This window comes from Armigeres subalbatus, chromosome 2 (genome assembly GCF_024139115.2).
Source record: "Armigeres subalbatus isolate Guangzhou_Male chromosome 2, GZ_Asu_2, whole genome shotgun sequence".
NCBI classification, from domain to species: Eukaryota; Metazoa; Arthropoda; class Insecta; order Diptera; family Culicidae; genus Armigeres; species Armigeres subalbatus.
Window position 1 is genome coordinate 27,121,282 of NC_085140.1, and position 18,180 is coordinate 27,139,461.

The 18,180-nt window shown below is 41.5% G+C and overlaps 1 protein-coding gene across 4 annotated transcripts in view; it reads right to left on the reverse strand.

Moving 5' to 3' along the window:
• Positions 1-11,734: 11,734 nt before the first annotated feature.
• The window catches only part of LOC134218367 (serine-rich adhesin for platelets), a 428,012-nt gene continuing 421,566 nt past the window's right edge, over positions 11,735-18,180 (reverse strand). For all 4 annotated transcript variants that reach the window (XM_062697307.1, XM_062697308.1, XM_062697310.1 and 1 more), the window contains 4 exons: positions 13,194-13,285; positions 12,916-13,108; positions 12,723-12,858; positions 11,735-12,657 (listed from right to left, as the gene is read on the reverse strand). In XM_062697307.1, the coding sequence (XP_062553291.1) occupies positions 12,363-12,657; positions 12,723-12,858; positions 12,916-13,108; positions 13,194-13,285 (716 nt within the window). In that variant the 3' untranslated portion in view covers positions 11,735-12,362. The remainder of the gene's footprint in view (positions 12,658-12,722; positions 12,859-12,915; positions 13,109-13,193; positions 13,286-18,180) is intronic.

Sequence of the window (18,180 nt, forward strand, 5' to 3'; positions counted from 1 at the left end):
ATTTAAAAGCTGTAAACAATAATGAGTTCTTTCTGGTACACGAATGTGTATCGAACGACTGTCACACCTATTCCTGTCCACGGACGACTGAAACTGTGATACTAACCGATTGGAGATGCTTATTGCACAATGCCACCCCTGGTGTAACGTAAACAAGAACATGGGTGCGTATATCTACTTTGAAAACGACCGACGAGAACATAACAATAACACATCAAATGAATTTTGGTGGTGTATCTTAATATGAAACGTTCCTCCGTAGATCCTAATAAGATTCGGCTTTTCCCGAAAAACTGAGTGGGACAAAAATGTGGCTAAGGCATTCCACACCTCGGCAATTTTTGTTCACAAATTTTGTTCATATTCTTTATTATTTTTTATTTTTTATTTTTATAATTTATTTTTTATTTTTTATTTAACTAAGGCAGGAGTTGCATTTGCAGTACATAAAAGTCTTCTCCATTCCGATCGGTTCATGGCTGCACTTCGCCAACCACGCAGTCTACAGAGAGTCCGTAAATCGTCCTCCACTTGATCGATCCACATTATATCTATGTCGTAGGCGAAACCAAATAACTGGGCGGACTTCTTCAAAATCGAACCACTCGTTGTGAGGGTGAGATGTATTAGAAACTAGCAGACCCGACGAACTTTGTTTCGCTAAAATTGATTTATTTTATGATTAGTTCTTGAGTTATGCAAAAAATTTCTGTTTCATTTGTATGGGAGCCCCCCTTTCTAAAAGGAGGAGGGGTCTCGAACCAGAACGTTCCCCGGCCCCAAAAACCTCTACATCCAAATTTTCACGCCAAATTTTTTCGGTTCAGTAGTTTCGGAGTCTATAAGGTTCAGACAGACAGAAATTCATTTTTATGTATATAGAAGAAGAAGAAGAAGAAGAAGATTGGGCAATCCACTTCCAGCGTGCATTGATGACAGATATGCAAAATCATCCGTATAACGGTTCGATTGCCAACATTGACTATTGAATAGCAGGCCATGACTTTGCCTTTTTCCTCGTCGGGCAACCAACGGAGTCGCACGTTCGATAAGACAGCACACAAGCGATCAACCAACGGATAGCTCGTTCGGCGGAATTATACACACTCTTATCAATCTCTGCCTTTCGTATTACTCCCTCCAAAGCGATGTTGAATAGCAGGCATGAAAGGCCATCGCCTTGCCGTAACTCTCTGTGCGTTTCGAAGGGACTCGAGAAAGCCCCTGAAACTCGAACTACGCACCATCATCACCTTGATCAACCGTATCAGTTCATCCGGAACTCCGTGTTTGTGCATCAGCTGCCATACATGGTCCCGATCAATTTTTTCATATGCGGCTTTAAAGTCGATGAATAGATGATGTGTGGGCACGTTGTATTCACGTCATTTCTGCAATACTTTGCGAATAGCGAACACCTGGTGCGTGCTGGAGCGTTCGCCCATGAATGCCGCCTGGTACTGCCCCACAAACTATCTTGCAATTGGTGTTAGTCGGCGGCATAAAATTTGGGACAGTACTTTATAGGCGGCGTTCACGAAAGTGATTGGGCGGTTTTGATTGGATGGTTGGATTGCTCCCCCTTTTTGTAGATGGGACACACTACACCTTCCATTCACTCTTGCGGAAAACCCTTCTCCCAAAGCCAGTGCATCACCACCGTATACAAATCACTCTCCTGGTAGTAGCCCCTGGGGCTTTGTTTTTTTCAGTCGGCCAATCCCCTCCTGGATTTCCTATGTCTGAAACTTGATTATGCATATGTACAACATGTGAATTTGGTTTCATCAGTACCCGCTAAGCTGCGGTGGACGACGGAGGTCCTTCGTAGCTTAGTAGGGAAAGCACCTGTCATGCGAACTGGGGTCGTGGGATCAAACCCCACCGAAGGGGCGGTTACCCTCCAATACCTTTTCCGAACTAAATCTATCACATGTTGTACATATGCATAATCAAGTTTCAGACATAGTAAGTGATGAATTGGTTAGTTTGGAATTTGGCTGCTAGGTGGTGGTACCCGACAGAAGCCATTAACAGAATAACAAAACATGACATAGACTTGATTGATATACAGTCAAACCTCTATGAGTCGATATTAAAGGAACCATCGACTCACGGATATATTGAGATGTGGAATAGAAAATCCTTGAAAAACTCTTTGGTGGGACCATCACATGGCACATGGCACAAATCTCCCAAATTGAGGTGAACGTGCCCCTGGAGCCGACGTTCTGATACCTGATCACAGTAACCCAGAAAATATTTTTTAGTATGGAATAATTTGCTTCTATGAGTCGATATCGAGTCATAGAACTTAGACTTATGGATGTTTGACTGTAAGAGATAAAAGAACAGACAATAGTATTTAGCACCGAAATATCATCTCTATATATAGATATGTTACACAGCAAATAATTTTGAAAATTCAATGACGTGTAAAAATGCAGCTAGTCCCAACAAACGAATAAACACTCGATATTCAATTAAATTCGATTGATTTTTACTAGCAAGCAAGGTTTAAATTTATTTCGATTTAAAGGGACAGTAAGATCGATTGATTGTTACGTTTATTTGCATGCTCCAAATATGTGGATGAAAATACATTTAAAATCACAACATATTTTTATCTGTGTATGGATGAGAAAAAACAGCTTTTTATTCTTATCTACAATAATTTCTGACATTCTCGATGTACACAATACATCTTATTTGCTTTGATCTAAGTATAACATACTGTACTGTACTACGATGTAAAATTTTTATTTACGATGAAACATCAAAAGTTTTTATTATAGATGTAAAGTCGCAAGTTTCAATTCCCAAATTAACTACACAGTATAAAAATGTTACAGCATATATGATGTAACAAAAAGGCTCCGTTCGATTCGACTCATTTTTCCATCACTTTTTAAAATTACAGGTTGTCGTTACTATAGAGCTTGTATTCAATATTGCATACAAGAAAAAGTTGGATGTAAAATTAGAGGCTATTGAACACAAAAATTAGCGTTTAAATATTTTCATGGCGTGCAATTTTCAGAAATTTTAACTGTGATATTAATTTAATTTTTCTATAAATCCAATATTCTAATGAGTATCCATCGAGCATGCAAGTGCAGTGCGTGTTTTAGTTGTCGGGAAAATAATAAAATATCTATTTGGTGTTCAGTGGCTCATGCGCATGAATTGCGCTTTGCTCCGGTCGAAACAAGCGTAATCTTCAATAGTTTGCCGTAGCCATCGAGCAAGTAAGTCTACAAAGATAAAAATATGTTGTGATTTTAAACGTATTTCCATGCACATATTTGGAACAAATAAATAAACGCAACATTCAAACGATATTAGTGTTCTTCCAAATCAAAATTAATTTAAACTGTACTTGCTTGTAAAATTCAATCAAATTCAATTGAATATCGAATGTCTATTCGTTTGTTGGGATCGGCTTCAACGTCGTTGAATTTTCAAAATGTTTTGCTGTGTAGTGCGTGTTTTATTCGTTGCGAACACGAAAACATATCTATATGATATTTGGGGGACCGCGCGTCTGTATTGTGCTGGGCTCTGGTCGTGACAAACACGGAATTCGGGATTGAACGTGATTCGCATGGAACGCGGTCGATAAGTGAAGCAATTAAGTCCTAAAATGAAGAATCGAAATTCGATTTTCTTTCGGGGAACGATGAGGGTAATCATCCTGAACGCGCCAGTTTTTCTTTCGACTCAAAAATCGAAAAGAACATTGTTTAATTTGAAATAAAAAAATAGATGAAAAATGCTTCCTAGAAATTTTCGGTCTTGTTTGACGTACGGAATAATATGATTCAAACGCACTTGCAAAACACTGCAGGGCAATTGACTCAACCTTTGACAGTTAATATATGGGCCTGACGTTTTGGGACGTTCGTTCTGAAATGTTGCACAGTCCAAAATTGCCTTAAAATGCCTTAAACACTAAAATATTATTTTTACTGATTTAGATGTTTACCAGAATTTTTATAACATCGATTCAAGTACTCTTGACCTATGCACTATCGTTTGCAACCATAAACGAGGTAGGGCTTTAGGACCTAATTAGTCGGTGATTGAGCATGTTATGTATCGGACGCGAATTTCGGATGTTTAGTTTTATTTTGTGCAGTCGGATAGTAAATCGGATGCATAACTTTCGCGGGATCCGAGAATTTAGTTCTCTGCTGATTACGCGATTGATCGTATTTCGATTAGCAAGCAAAATGGTTGCGCGATCCGGGATATTTTTTTAACTATGTAGCGAGGAGGTAAGTGCGGTCCGCCGTGAGCATTAAGGCCATCAAGAGCAGCAAGAGGGCGTGCTTCGACAACCTGTGCGAGGATGCCAACGCGAACCCGTGGGGTGACGGATATAGGATCGTTATGCCCATGACCAAAAGGGGCTTCTTCTTGGCGAGGATTATCGAAGTACTTTTCCCGTCCCGAGCCACAAGTCCCTGGCCTCATGCGCTGCAAGGCGCTGGGAGTGCAAAGCTCCAGGGCCTGATGGAGTCCTAAACAGCGCACTAAAAGGCAGCGATCATAGCGAACCCGAACATGTTCAGGCTACCTATGCTGCGATGCCTCGATGAGTGTCGTTTCCCTGACGTGCCGAAAGCCGGGAAGCCTCCGGGCGATCCATCGGCATACAGACCAATTTGCCTGATCGACACCACGGGTAAACTGCTCGAGAGGATCATTCTCTACAGGCTGAACCCTAAGGCACGGACGGCCTGTCGAGCAACCAGTTTGGTTTTCGGAAAGGTAAGTCCACGGTGGACGCTATCAACTCAGTGCCAAAGACTGCAGAGGTGCGAATAATTAGATACTGTGCGTTGGTGACACTGGACGTGAAGAACGCGTTCAATAGCGCAAGCTGGGTGCCATCGCGCAGAAGTAGAGCAGACACAATCAGCACTGAGGCGGATTGGATAAGTGCGAGAGGCTTCGAGCTCGCTCAATATAAAACGCAGGTGGTTATCGTCAATAACCGTAAGGCGGCACAGCATGCCGTTGTTCACGTGGGAGACGTCGCGATCACTTCAAAGCGGAGTCTGAACATTCTTGGGGTCATCATAGACGACAAGCTGACCTTCGGTAGTTATGTCGAATATGCGTGCAAGAAGGCTTCGACTTCTGTGGCGGCTTCATCGAGGATGATATCCAACAGCTCCAAAATGTGCGCCAGTAGACGTAGGCTACTGACAGGCATTGTCGCATCTATTCTTAGGTACGGCGGCCCGTCCTGAAAAAAAGCACTGGGGGTAACCAGTTACCTGCAGAAACCTGATGTGTCTGTACCTACCGCACGGTATCGCACGACGCATCCTGCGTGATAGTGAGCACGATGCCAGTCGGGCTGGTCATCCGGAAAGACGAGTGTTTTGAGCTACGTGGCACCAGAGGAACTCGCGAGCGTACCATGGTGTCTTCGGTTGCCAGATGGCAGCGCGAGTGGGATGAATCCTCGAAAGGTAGCTAGACCCACCGGCTGATTCCTAACATATCAAGCTGGGTGGAGAGACCCCATGGGGAAGTTCACTTCCATCTGACACAATTTCTGTCAGGCCATGGCTGTTTCCGAGAGTACCTCTACAGGTTTGGGCAAACAGAAGTCCCCGTCTGCCCACGTGTTGACGAAACTGCAGAGCAGTGTGAGCAGGAAGTGTGTGAGCAAGAATGAACGAGTACATTCAGTACTGCCACAACATGGAACATGGCTCCTCTGTTCCGGATGTTTGAGCGTCGGGATCCCTCGGCACTCGGTTGGCGACGTACGTATTTCAAGTTGCATCTGCATCTACCATCCTTAGTTAAATGCAATATCCACACGCCTTCTCGGAGGCATCCGATGAGCAATGAATCTCCGTGGAAACCGCCAACAGATGACGAGCGACCAATCTTGACTTCGTTAAACAGAGGAAGCTTTCCAAGTAACTTCCTCTACATCTTACCCACCGTTGAAGGTATTGGCTCCCAGTCCAGTGCACGATCGTCTTCGTCTCGATATCTCCGCAGCAACTGCATCACGATCTTTGCAGTTGTGATTGCTGCTTGGAGCAATCCTAAGGGATCAAATAGCGTGGCTATAAACGAGAGTATCTGAGTACATAGTATCTATTTTACTGAACTTCTGACTTGGTCGCTCCGATGGTATGTTGAAGTAGAACTTCAGTTGATCACTTTTCGGCATCCAGATAAGCCCGTGAGTTTTGACGGACAGATCCGGGTCCAAGTTGATACTGTCCCCGTCCGGAATCGCTAAATTGTTTTCAGGAAATCCCTCCAAAAACTTTAGACTGTTGGATGCCCAATTCCTGAGCCTGAGACCATCCTTTTTCATCAATTCGATCAGTAACGTAACGGTCTTGAGCTCATACACGCTAGTGTTGTCCTGAGTAGAGGTGTGCGCCGGTCCGATATTCGTCGGCGGCGGCGTTTGTCAGAATTTTGGTCGGCGGCGGCGGCGGCGTTTTCGGCGTGACGCCGAAAGCCATTTTAGCCGGCGGCGGCGGCGGCGTGAATCGGCGTGGTGATTTTTTCATTACGTTACATAAAAAGAAGAATCTTTTGAATTTCGCATGAAAAATCTAATGAACTTCACCAGAAAAATCTATAAATTTTTCTAAAATTTGGAATTACTAAGAGAAGCTCTTTTGAATTCCCAAAGCAGAAAATTTGTCGCAACTTACATGAGAAACTTCAGAATTTTCACAAAAAATGTTCTTAACTTCTACAGGAAAAACTTCGGAAATTTATGAAAAGTTCCTGTTGAGTATCTGTAGAGTATTCTACTAAATTTGCACAGAACATTATTGATAATTGTAGTAGAGTGCGGTTGGTTGAATGGGTGTTTTACCGTTGGCTTTCTCAGTCTAGAAGAATAAAGACAGCTTGTTTGGCATGGTCAACGATAAAACAGTTAATTCTTAAGAATTTCCGCGGGAGACTTTTCGTTTTCGAGAAAAATTCTCTGGAATGCTTAGGAGAAATTCTCCGTAAGTTTAAGGGAAACTTCTTTGAAATTTCCGCGGAGGAATGCTCAAAATGTTTCAACGGAAAATTGTTCGAAATTATTGGAATTCTACGGGAAATTCTTTGTACAGTAGACGTTCGATAACTAAAAGTCATTTAACTGCAGTGCTTTTAACTGCATTTCAAAAGTTACATCAGTTTTGCAGTTATCGGACAGCTGAGCTTAAAAACTATGCCAAAGTCGATGATAGCCATAGCGGTGAACAATCAGATGCACTTCTATTTTGACGACGTCTGACAATTGTTTGACGTATAAAATGCGTCGCAGTTATCGAACGCCATTCGCTAACTGAAACGAAAACATGTTGCAGTTATCGAAGGACTAGTGTATTGTCGGTAAGAAATTCTTGGGAAATTCCATTGGCCGAAAGCCGTATGTCCGAACTGGAAAAAGTCGTTTTCCCTAACAGGTCGTTTGGCCGAATAGGTCATCAGCCCAAAAAGCCGTTTGGCCGATATAGTCGTTTGACAGAATGGATCATTTGTCCGAAAATATCGTTAAGGCCAATAGGTCATACGGCCAATAATTGAATGGGTAATTTTGTCCACAATATCTATCCGTTTGGCCTAATGACATTTACGTTGAAAAGGCCTTTTGTGAAACGACCGTTGAACGAAATTTCGTAAAATCTCTACGTTTGAGTCGATACTGGCCAACTTTTAAGCCAAAAGCCACCTAAACAAATCCTATTAAGCCGAATTGAATGTTTATTCGAAACTTTTTTTTTTTAAATTCGATTTATTTGTTTTTAGCTCTTTCGCCCGTTAGGCATCACTGAGCTGACCGACCATACTGACTACTGCCCTAATTTATAGTAGCACAGCGTCTATTTTTTACTAACACTATCGTAATCTAATTGTTGTTCTTGCATATTGATCCATCTCTTCTTTACCGACATCGTAGAGGTGATCATCGCATCATGGGAATCGAACCCATGACCATCCGCTTATAAGGCGAATGGGTAGCCAACTACGCTACGGGCCCCCCATCCGAAACTGTTATCAGGTCAAAAATGGTTTGACCAAAATGTAGTTTTAGCGAAAACGACATACAGCCGAAATGGACATTCAGCCGAACTGGTAATTTGGCCGAAAAAAATCGTTTAACCGAATAGATCATTTGACCGTAAATTCCGTTTGGTAGGAATGGAAATTTGGCCCGAAAATGTCCTTTCTGCCAAACAACCCGTCTGGCCGAACGGCATTTTCTGTCAAATGACCTATTCGGATAAACGACGTTTTTGGCAAAATGATCAATTCAGCCGAACGACACTTTTTAAAGAAGGTTGCAGAGAGGACATTTAAGGGCCAAATGGCTCTTTCTGCCAAATGCCAGTTTTTACCAAAAGGCATTTTTGGTCAAACGATGTATTTTCGGTCAAACGACTTCTTCACCCGAACGGCATTTTCAGCCAAATGACCTGTTAGGGTAAACAACTTTTTACAAGTCCGTCCAAATTTTCCTTTTGGCTTTACACATCTGATAACAGTTTCCGTCAAACGTTTTGCTCAATGATTCAAACAAGTGGCCCTTCCTGATCATATTACCCGTTCAGTACGAGGTTCAATCATTGAAATTTGGCCGTATGACCCCGTTGGACCAAATGACATTCTTGGCCAAATGGGCCATTCTGTCAAAAAACTATTTCTGCTAAATGGCCTTTTTGGGCAATGATCGTTTCGGCCAGACAACCTGTTAGGGCAAACGGCTTTTTCGGCCAAATTACCAACTCGGCCGTCTGTCACTTTCGGTCTTACTGGAATGGAATGAAACTTACCAAGAATCTAAAATAGAAAGAATTTTCTGAAGAAATCCAAACACAATCCTCAAAAATTCCGACCATTTTTCCGATGTTTCAAAGTTGGCTATGCCAACTCCCGTGGAAAATCAGAAAATAATTTTCAAATGAATATTCTGGAAAACTTGAAGAATTTGTGGGGAAATTCGTCAATTTTTTGAGGCGAAATTCAAAAGATTCTCCCGTTACTGTCGTGAAAATATCCAAAATGATCAATTCAGCCGAACGATATTTTCAACCGAATGTCCGGTTTGACCAAATTGCCCTTTCGACCAAATGACATTCTTGGCCAAATATCTGTAGGCTAGATATCCTACCAAAGTGTGAAAACATAATGAGAGCATATCAAATTTAGTTTTCGTTGCTCTCATCGACAGCAAAAATAGTTTTTGATTTGATGTCACATTAAGATAATTTGACCCGTAATGCTGGGTAGACACCTTTACGTGGTGTGTTACGGGGTAAGATCTACCACGGTTACATTGCCAGCTACAGGCAAATCCTGACCCAACGAATACCTTCCTCATTATCCAACTCCGTGGTACTTATGAGGGTGTCGCTAAGTCGGTGGCCTCTCGTTAAGTAAGTACTACATCAACACTTCCGTCCTCTCCTAGTTACGGTGAAGATGGGCGTGGCCAGGGTAGTAATCCTCATGTTTTTTGTTATTTTTGTTTAAGACTGGAATCAAGGACCACTCCCCTTCTTGATTTCTGATAGCATTCTAGATAAGGATCTCAAAAGTAAAACATGAGTATCACTAGTGTCCAATCTACGAATTACACCGCAACAATGCTAATGCTAATGCTAATGCTAAAATGATGTCACATTAAGATAATTCTGCTAAACGTTTTGTTATTTTAAGAGCAAGATTAGCGGGCGCGAGTATTAGCCGTTTGGCAGCGCAGTATCATTACTTGACACTTTATTGGTCGCTACTAAATGCGCTGCTATAACAGTAGCGCGACTGACAGGTGACCAAATTTGGCAGCGCGGTAAGAGCGCTACTATTTGATAAACTGTCAACTGTCAAACGTCACCGGTACGGAATACAGCAACCAAATTGAGAGCCGAAAATAGTGACCGATTCGGAAACGAATGACGAAACGCGACCGATAATGATGCTCTAACCGTTTTCACAACATTAAAACAAGTTATCGGTTTGCTCTTAAGCTTTGCTCGGGTAGGCTTCTACCAAATAGTCTTTTCGGTTAAAAGTTTCGGCCTAACAACTTTCAGCCTTGTGACTTCCTGTCAAACAAATCGTTTCTGTTCAAAAGTTCAATTTCAATTAGAATTTTTTTTATTTCAACGAGTCCAACGAGTCAACTGGTCCAGTCAGTAATACGTCGTTCAGCGATACGCCGGATGAAGTTGAACAAGAGGCATCGATACAACTCTGACCTTAGTAGTAGTGCTGTCCTTGAAAACGAGATGATGGGGTAAAAAGCACCGCCGTTTTGTCATTGAGGCCGCGCCGGTGACCTTTTCCATGTGTCCCAACGACTCATATTCCGCTATAAACTCGTGGTAACTCTAGTGTAGGTTGAAATTCTTTACCAGCCGTCTGTTCGTACCTTGAAGACGCTTGATCGCAATGTCCTTGGATTCGCCCAACCGTTGAATAGCGCCTTCTTCCTTTGGGAGTGTGACCGTATACCTTCCATCAGGATTCCGTTGGACTGTATTTTGGAATAGGTTCTCACATCGTTTTTCCTCCAGTGAAAGCACCTTAACCGATCCAACCTCTTCGCTAGACCAGAACCTACTAAAGGCAACTAAAGATTCCAGTTTCTCTGTTGCTGAAATGTTGCAGGTTGAAAAATAAAATGTTTTATGGAGATCATCCTCAGATAACGCTCTTATTTCTCCATTTTTCATGGTATTTGAAAGGCCACAGTAAGCTACCTTACCAGGGTCGCGTTACCTACATCGCGCTGGTGAGGCTTGCTCTAGCTGATGTCAGAAGGACAACAGTGCGTAGGCCAAGTACGCAACCAGAGTTTCCAGTAGCCTTGCGAGCAAAAGGCGTTGGATTGCCAATCCGGAGATGGCGAGTTCGATTCCCCGGCCGGTTTTAGGATGTTTTCGGGTGGAAAGCATTCTCGACTCCCTGGGCATAGTGTATCCATTGTACTTGCCAAACAAGATACATACTCATGCAATGGCGGGCAAAAAAAGCTTTCAGATAACAGAGGAAATGCTAATAGAAAGAGCTTTCGAAGAAGAAGAAGAAGAAGAAGTACGCACTAAGCAGCCTTTAATTGACATTCGATTGTTATTGAAAGCTTTGCCTTATTCGAGGATTTTCCGAAAGATTTCCAATAAAATTTAAAAAAAACTTTTGAGAAAGTTGTAAAAAATCATAGGAGAAAATCGGAAGAACTTTTCGCAAATAAAAATTCCATGAAATTGAAAATTCAGAGGACCTTCCCGTGGAAATTAGCAGGAATCTCTTGTGGAGATTCAGAAGAAATTCGCATAGTAAGTCAGGAATTTTCATATGGAAGGTCAGAGAAAATTTTTGGGGAATTTCCATGAAAACTCATAGAAATTATCCTCAGAAGATACACCACCATTTAAAACAAATAATATTTTCAATCAAGAACAGATCAATTCAATACAGGCTGAAACTGAAAAGGCACTTACCGCAGTAATCTTGTTTCGGTGTGATAAATGACGGTATTATTGTAAAGCTAAAGGGATCATTTTTCTCTGTTTTGGGAAGAACTCGTTTCGATGACTTGCGGTGTTTTGTTCCCTACTTTGTACGCTCATGATTTAAATGTTGTTTTATATTATGTCTTCTCGGAAATGTTGAAGGAGGCTTGATAGGAAAAAAATATATTACAAAACAAGTTTTAAAGCTTTTAACTAAAACATTTATTTGATATTTGTATGAAAATCATTGATTGGTCACGGTCCAAAGCCAAAGAACCAGAGCATGATAAATGGAAAGGTCGAGAATTGGTACAAATTAAATGCTGGTTTACAGTAATATGATTAAGTACGCTAAATACTAAATTTAAACTATTAAGGAAATTGCAAAACTAGGGAATACAAAAGAGGGATTGTAAATCATATAGAGTATAGCAAATAGGACTAAACTCGATCAGCTTTTACTTGTACGCAGAGTTTATCCTAATTTTAGTTAATACCACAATACAGAATGGCTGCGAACATCGAACCACACATCGAGTGTTTTACACAGTTTATACAAAATATTGCAACTTAGTTCCTATTTTGTGTCTGATTGAGGAAACCGATTTTTTTAAATTTAATTTTTTTGTGCCACTTAGTTTCTTAAAAAATAAATATCTATTCGATTTCCGAGGACTGGCTTTTGATTCATAACTTCTTAGCGATAAAATGTAGTAAAACGTCGTTTTCGGTAAACTCTGAATCATCTACAAATTCAGATATATGGTACCGTGCCGTACTTTAGGTATATATTATAGTACTTTTACGATAGGATGACACGATGGAACTATCTCTCGCATGCTTCCAATGCACCCCAACTTACAAAACATGGAGATTTTCACAGCTCTTTGATTTGGAATCCCGAGCCCACACCCGACCGAGCAGTCCCTTCACCTTCAGACTGGCGGAAGTGCGGGAGCCACGGTACTTTCGTGGACTGCTTTGGGCACTGCCGGGAGGTGTTTCCGCGAAGCCTCCACCGGCGACCGGTGTCCCGGACACGGGCGTGCTCGGATTGGTCCCTCCGCCCAGTCCGGAGAGGCAGATGGCACCCCCCAGCGGCGAGCAGGCACGTCGTTTGGACTTGCGAATGGAACGTTTCCGGAAGAGATCGCTGCGGGGTGGAAAGCGGAACACAAAGTTAATCGGTATTCGAAGGATTAGGTGATTGTTAGTTACCGTGATTTCTCCGGATTTTCTAGTTTTAGGCGAATCTGCGACAGCAGACCTACCAGCAACTCGTCCACGTTGTGGTTGATCCCGACGGAAGTTTCGATAAATTTGCAATCATACTGCGTTGCCATTTGTTTACCCTCTGTAAATGGAAAATAATTTCGAACAATTGTTGCATTGATTGCTAGCACGCTCTTACCATCGGAAGTGACCATGCGACTTCGCGCGAGATCGGCCTTGTTCGCCACCAGGATCACAGCTTTCTGAGCAATGTTCTCCGTTGTCCACAGCACCTGGAGGATCTGTTCGGCAATTTGGAAGCTGGTGCGATCGGCCGACGAGTAGATGACGCAGTACCCGTGTGGATCGTATGAGGACATGCAGTTTTCAGGCTGGAATTGGATATTTATGTTGGTGTTTTTAAATCGTATGATAGCGATTGGTTATCTAGGATCTATGAATTAGAATAACACGTACCGACATTTCCATGTAGCTATGATCGATGAATGTTAACTCGGATTCTTCACCGCTGAGCAAAACGGATACCGTTTTCTCTCCGGAATCATCATCTGTAAAGGTGAAACGAAAACGTTAGTTGATTTCTTTGCACATAGCTGTTTTACAAATAGAGTACATGCACCATAATGAATGTTAGATTGTTGCTAGACAGGACAACGCGGAAAAGGACTAGATTAGAGGTAGACGCATGATACCCCCTGAGTCAAAACGCCCTTTGTATATTCCCCCAAATTTATCATGATGGCAGAATAAATCAAGATATTGCATAAGTGGATGTAACATGTAACAGGAGGGAAACCGCGCTAGCAGCACTAGCCTACAATGTACAATGCGCCTCCACGCACTGTCCATATCCAAATGCTGATTAGGCCGATGCGTGGTACGTGGCTCACCTCCGTTTTTTCTATTTGTGTAAATTTTGACATTATTCAGCACTTTACTTGTTGTCTTAAACCAAGGCCGAGGGGAGGCACTTGGTAGGGGAGATGGTTATAGAACCACCATCAGGTCCAGCCTGGGGAAACTCTATCAATTATTCTGTTTTGAGTCTTTTTTGCCTTTTTTGTTGCTTGTTTGTGTATTTACCGAAAATGTTGTTAGTCATGTTTTCCTTTGATTTTGTACAAAAGGTCGAAAGGGACAATCTTCTTCAATCTTCCGCTTTCCTTCTCCCGTCTTCTTTCTGTTTTCATACTTCTTCCTTCTTTCATCCATTTTACTTATTGCTTTTTGCTTCCTTCTTCGTTATTCCTTCCTCCTTCTTCTTTCTTGCTTTTTCCTTCATTTCATTCTTTCCTCTTCCTTCATTTTTCTTCCTTCTTCCCTCTTCCTACATCCTTCTTCTTTTTTCTTACACCCTTCTTCCTTCTTCTTTCTCCCATCTTCTTTTTTTACTTTCTTCCTTCTTATTTCTTCCTTTTCCATTCTTCTTTTTTTCCTACATTCTTCCTCCTTCTCCCTATATTCTTCTTCCTTCTTAATTTTTCCTTCATCATTTTTCTATCTTTCTTCTAACTTCTGCAAGCTTCTTTTTCCTTATTTCTTCTTCATTCTTCCCTCTTCCTTTTTTCTTCTTCTTTCATTCTTCCTTTTAATGTTTTCCGTTCCCTTCATACTTTTTTCGTCTTCTTTCTTATTCCTTTATCCTTCTTCTTTCTCACGTCTTCCTTTTCCTTCCTTTCTTAATCCTTCTTCCTTCTTTCTTCTTTATTTTTCATTTTTCCTACATTTTTCTTCCTTCTTTCTCCTTCCCTTTTCCTACATCCTTCCACCATCTCCATATATTCTTCTCCCTTCCCGAATATCCTTCTCTTATTCCCAAAACACAAAATCGTAATTTCTTCCATTTACTTCCACTAATTAATTAGTGGAAGTAAATGGAAGAAAATAGCCGTTTGACCATGTAACATTTCCCCTAAGATGCTCGCAAATAATTAATCAAAGTCGTAATTTTATTTCTTAATCGTGCTTATACTTTCTGGGACACCCTATAATATTTTAAAAGGTTTGTATTTTTCAAAATTAACTTAATTTATGCCAGGTGTTTTTACGCAGTTTTAAACGGGTGTTTTGGATGCTACGTGTTTTTTTATCCGGATTGTGGGATTTAGGCATTTTTGATCTACGCGTAACGTGGCCCCCGCATACAAACTGACTTCAGTGTATACCCTGAATACAAATAGCATAATGTTCCTACCTCTACAGATTTTGTGCTCGTTTGAAACAACCGGGAAGACATCAAATGCGCTATTTCCTTCTTGACATTGGCTTTCTAATATCAATTTAACGAACCTGTATAAAATGAACTAGGGTCGGTGTACCAATTGTCGCCATACTTAAGAACAACTATTTTTTAAAAAAATAAGTAAAAGGCATGTGGGTGGACTTAATATATCAAGCGAAAGGTTTTACTTCATGCTCCTTAGAACAGCTGTGAAAACCACAATAAAATTTGTTATTACCTTCGAAATTGATTAATCCATAATAGGAACGCATGCACCAGTTGTGGCACTATTCTTAATTTTGGTTCCTTATTTGGCAAATTCCATTGTTTTCTTATGGGACTGGCCAAATAGGGACCACTAGTCTCTAACTGGTGCAAAGAACTGATAAAAATTAGGCAAAATCAATTTTTACAATTATGCTTTGCTTGTTTTGGAGGAAATCAAAGGTGTTATCGTGTCATATGAATATGCTTTATCGATATGAACTTGGTTCGCAGTGATTTTATTGGTCATTTCGCATATAAAGCACTAGTGCGACAACTGGTGCTATAGCCACAACTGGTACACCTAGCCTACTTATACTTGCACTTCGTAACAATTCTGACTAGTTAATCGATATTATACCGCGGATGAAAAAAAATCTACTCCTCCGCTCATTTTTAATCGCAACGGAAAATAAGCGCCAGATTGCCGCCTAAGAAAAACATACCTCCAGAAAAAATCTACTTTGATATTTTTGAAAATTTGGCCGCCCGTGAATGATTGTGGGTACCGTGCGGGACCGAAATCCGTACAGCACCGAAATCCGTCCACCTCATGAGATATCAATAAATTAAATGGGATTAAAGGTAATTAATGTAGGAATAATTAATCTTATCCTGTTCAGATTCTTGGCAGTAAGCTTTTAGGGCATAGAATTGGAAGTAAGGCTTCGAAATTAAAACAACAAAAATCAAAAACAAATCTCCACCCACCAAACGCGGAGTTTGTGCCGCCATGTTGTTTTCAGGTAGAGGATAATTGCACCAAAATTAACTGTGTTTTTATTGCTTATTGCGAATCATTACATAAGATCAGCGGAATACAAATCGAAGGGATCGCTTCTCAAGGTGCATATCGAACTATTTACAGTGGTAGTTCAGTCAATCAGACTGTTTCAATTTAAATATTTAGTTAAAAAATAGCTGTACGGATTTTGATCCTTTGATTCGAAATCCGTCCACGGTGGACGGATTTCGAGTCAGGAGTAGTTGATTTAATTCATTATTTTATCATGTTTTTCGTAGTTTTTAATGAGTAAATGTGAAACAGTTCAAAAGTAGAAGCTTACATGCTCCTGTGTTGATGACAAATGTTTTATTTACATTCGATTCCTATTTTCTAATGACTTTTTCATATACTAAGGTGCTTAAGTGTACGGATTTCGATGCCCCACGGTACGAATGTTTTGATAGCACGTGCAATTTGTAGAGCGGATAAATTTTACACATCTAAGAGTGCTTTGGAAAATGATCATGACAGTTGACATTTTGTTGCAAGGCACAATATTAAAACAGGAACCTTTGAACAGAGTTCGATCGAAGCAATCGACGCAAAAGGTTTTGTGAATTCCGTTTGTTTTCAATTCCTAAATAGAATCCATTTAGTTTGTAAAGTGTAGGTACTTAAAAATGTTATGAAAAAATATTTGCATTCAGAGACAGTGTGTTTGAGAAGGTGATCTGGTGTCAAAATATTGCGTTGCAAATGGCCGCCTTTGATTTTTAGGTCCTTTCAAACTTCGTAGGAAACGGACGATGTTTCGTAAAGTTGATGAGATAAAGCCATTTTTACCTTATTTGTATTTTCATTATTCAAAATACAATACTAGTGTTTTGCGGTGTCCGAATCCTTACACCATCGAAATCCGTCCACCTCATGAGATATCAATAAATTAAACGGGGTTAAAGGTAATTAATTTAGAAATAATTTATCTTATCCTTAAGAAAATTATGTGGAGCTTTTTACTGGAATGTCTTCACTTGTCATAAGACGAGTTTGTTATTATTGATTTAATCAGACTAAGGCCGAAGTGGCCTGTGCGGTATATAAGAGTCTTCTCCATTCGGCTCGGTCCATGGCTACACGTCGCCAACCACGCAGTCTACGGAGGGTCCGCAAGTCATCTTCCACCTGATCGATCCACCTTGCCCGCTGCGCACCTCGCCTTCTTGTGCCCGTCGGATCGTTGTCGAGAACCATTTTCACCGGGTTACTGTCCGACATTCTGGCTACGTGCCCGGCCCATCGCAGTCGTCCGATTTTCGCGGTGTGAACGATGGATGGTTCTCCCAACAGCTGATGCAATTCGTGGTTCATTCGCCTCCTCCACGTACCGTCCGCCATCTGCACCCCACCATAGATGGTACGCAGCACTTTCCTTTCGAAAACTCCAAGTGCGCGTTGGTCCTCCACGAGCATCGTCCAGGTCTCGTGTCCGTAGAGGACTACCGGTCTAATTAGCGTTTTGTAGATTGTCAGTTTGGTCCAGCCACTATGCGTCTCCGAATTTCTCTACTGGTGTCATTTTCGGCAGTCACCAGTGAGCCCAAGTACACAAATTCTTCTACCACCTCGATTTCGTCACCACCGATGCAAACTCGCGGTGGGTGGCTCACATTGTCTTCTCTTGAACCTCTTCCTATCATGTACTTCGTCTTCGACGTGTTGATGACTAGTCCGATCCGCTTTGCTTCCCTCTTCAGTCTGATGTAGGCTTCCTCCATCTTCTCAAAGTTACGTGCCATAATATCTATGTCGTCGGCGAAACCAAATAGCTGGACGGACTTATTGAAAATTGTACCACTCGTGTTAATCCCTGCTCTTCGTATTACCCCTTCCAAAGCGATGTTGAATAGCAAACACGAAAGACCATCACCTTGCCGTAACCCTCTGCGGGTTTCGACGGGACTCGAGAATGCCCCTGAAACTCGAACTACGCACATCACCCGATCCATCGTCGCTTTGATCAACCGTGTCAGTTTATCCGGAAAACCGTGTTCGTGCATTAGCTGCCATAGCTGGTCCCGATCGATTGTATCATATGCGGCTTTGAAGTCGATGAATAGATGATGTGTAGGCACGTTGTATTCGCGGCATTTCTGCAGTACTTGGCGAATGGCGAACACCTGGTCCGTGGTGGAGCGTTCGCCCATAAAACCCGCCTGGTACTGCCCCACGAA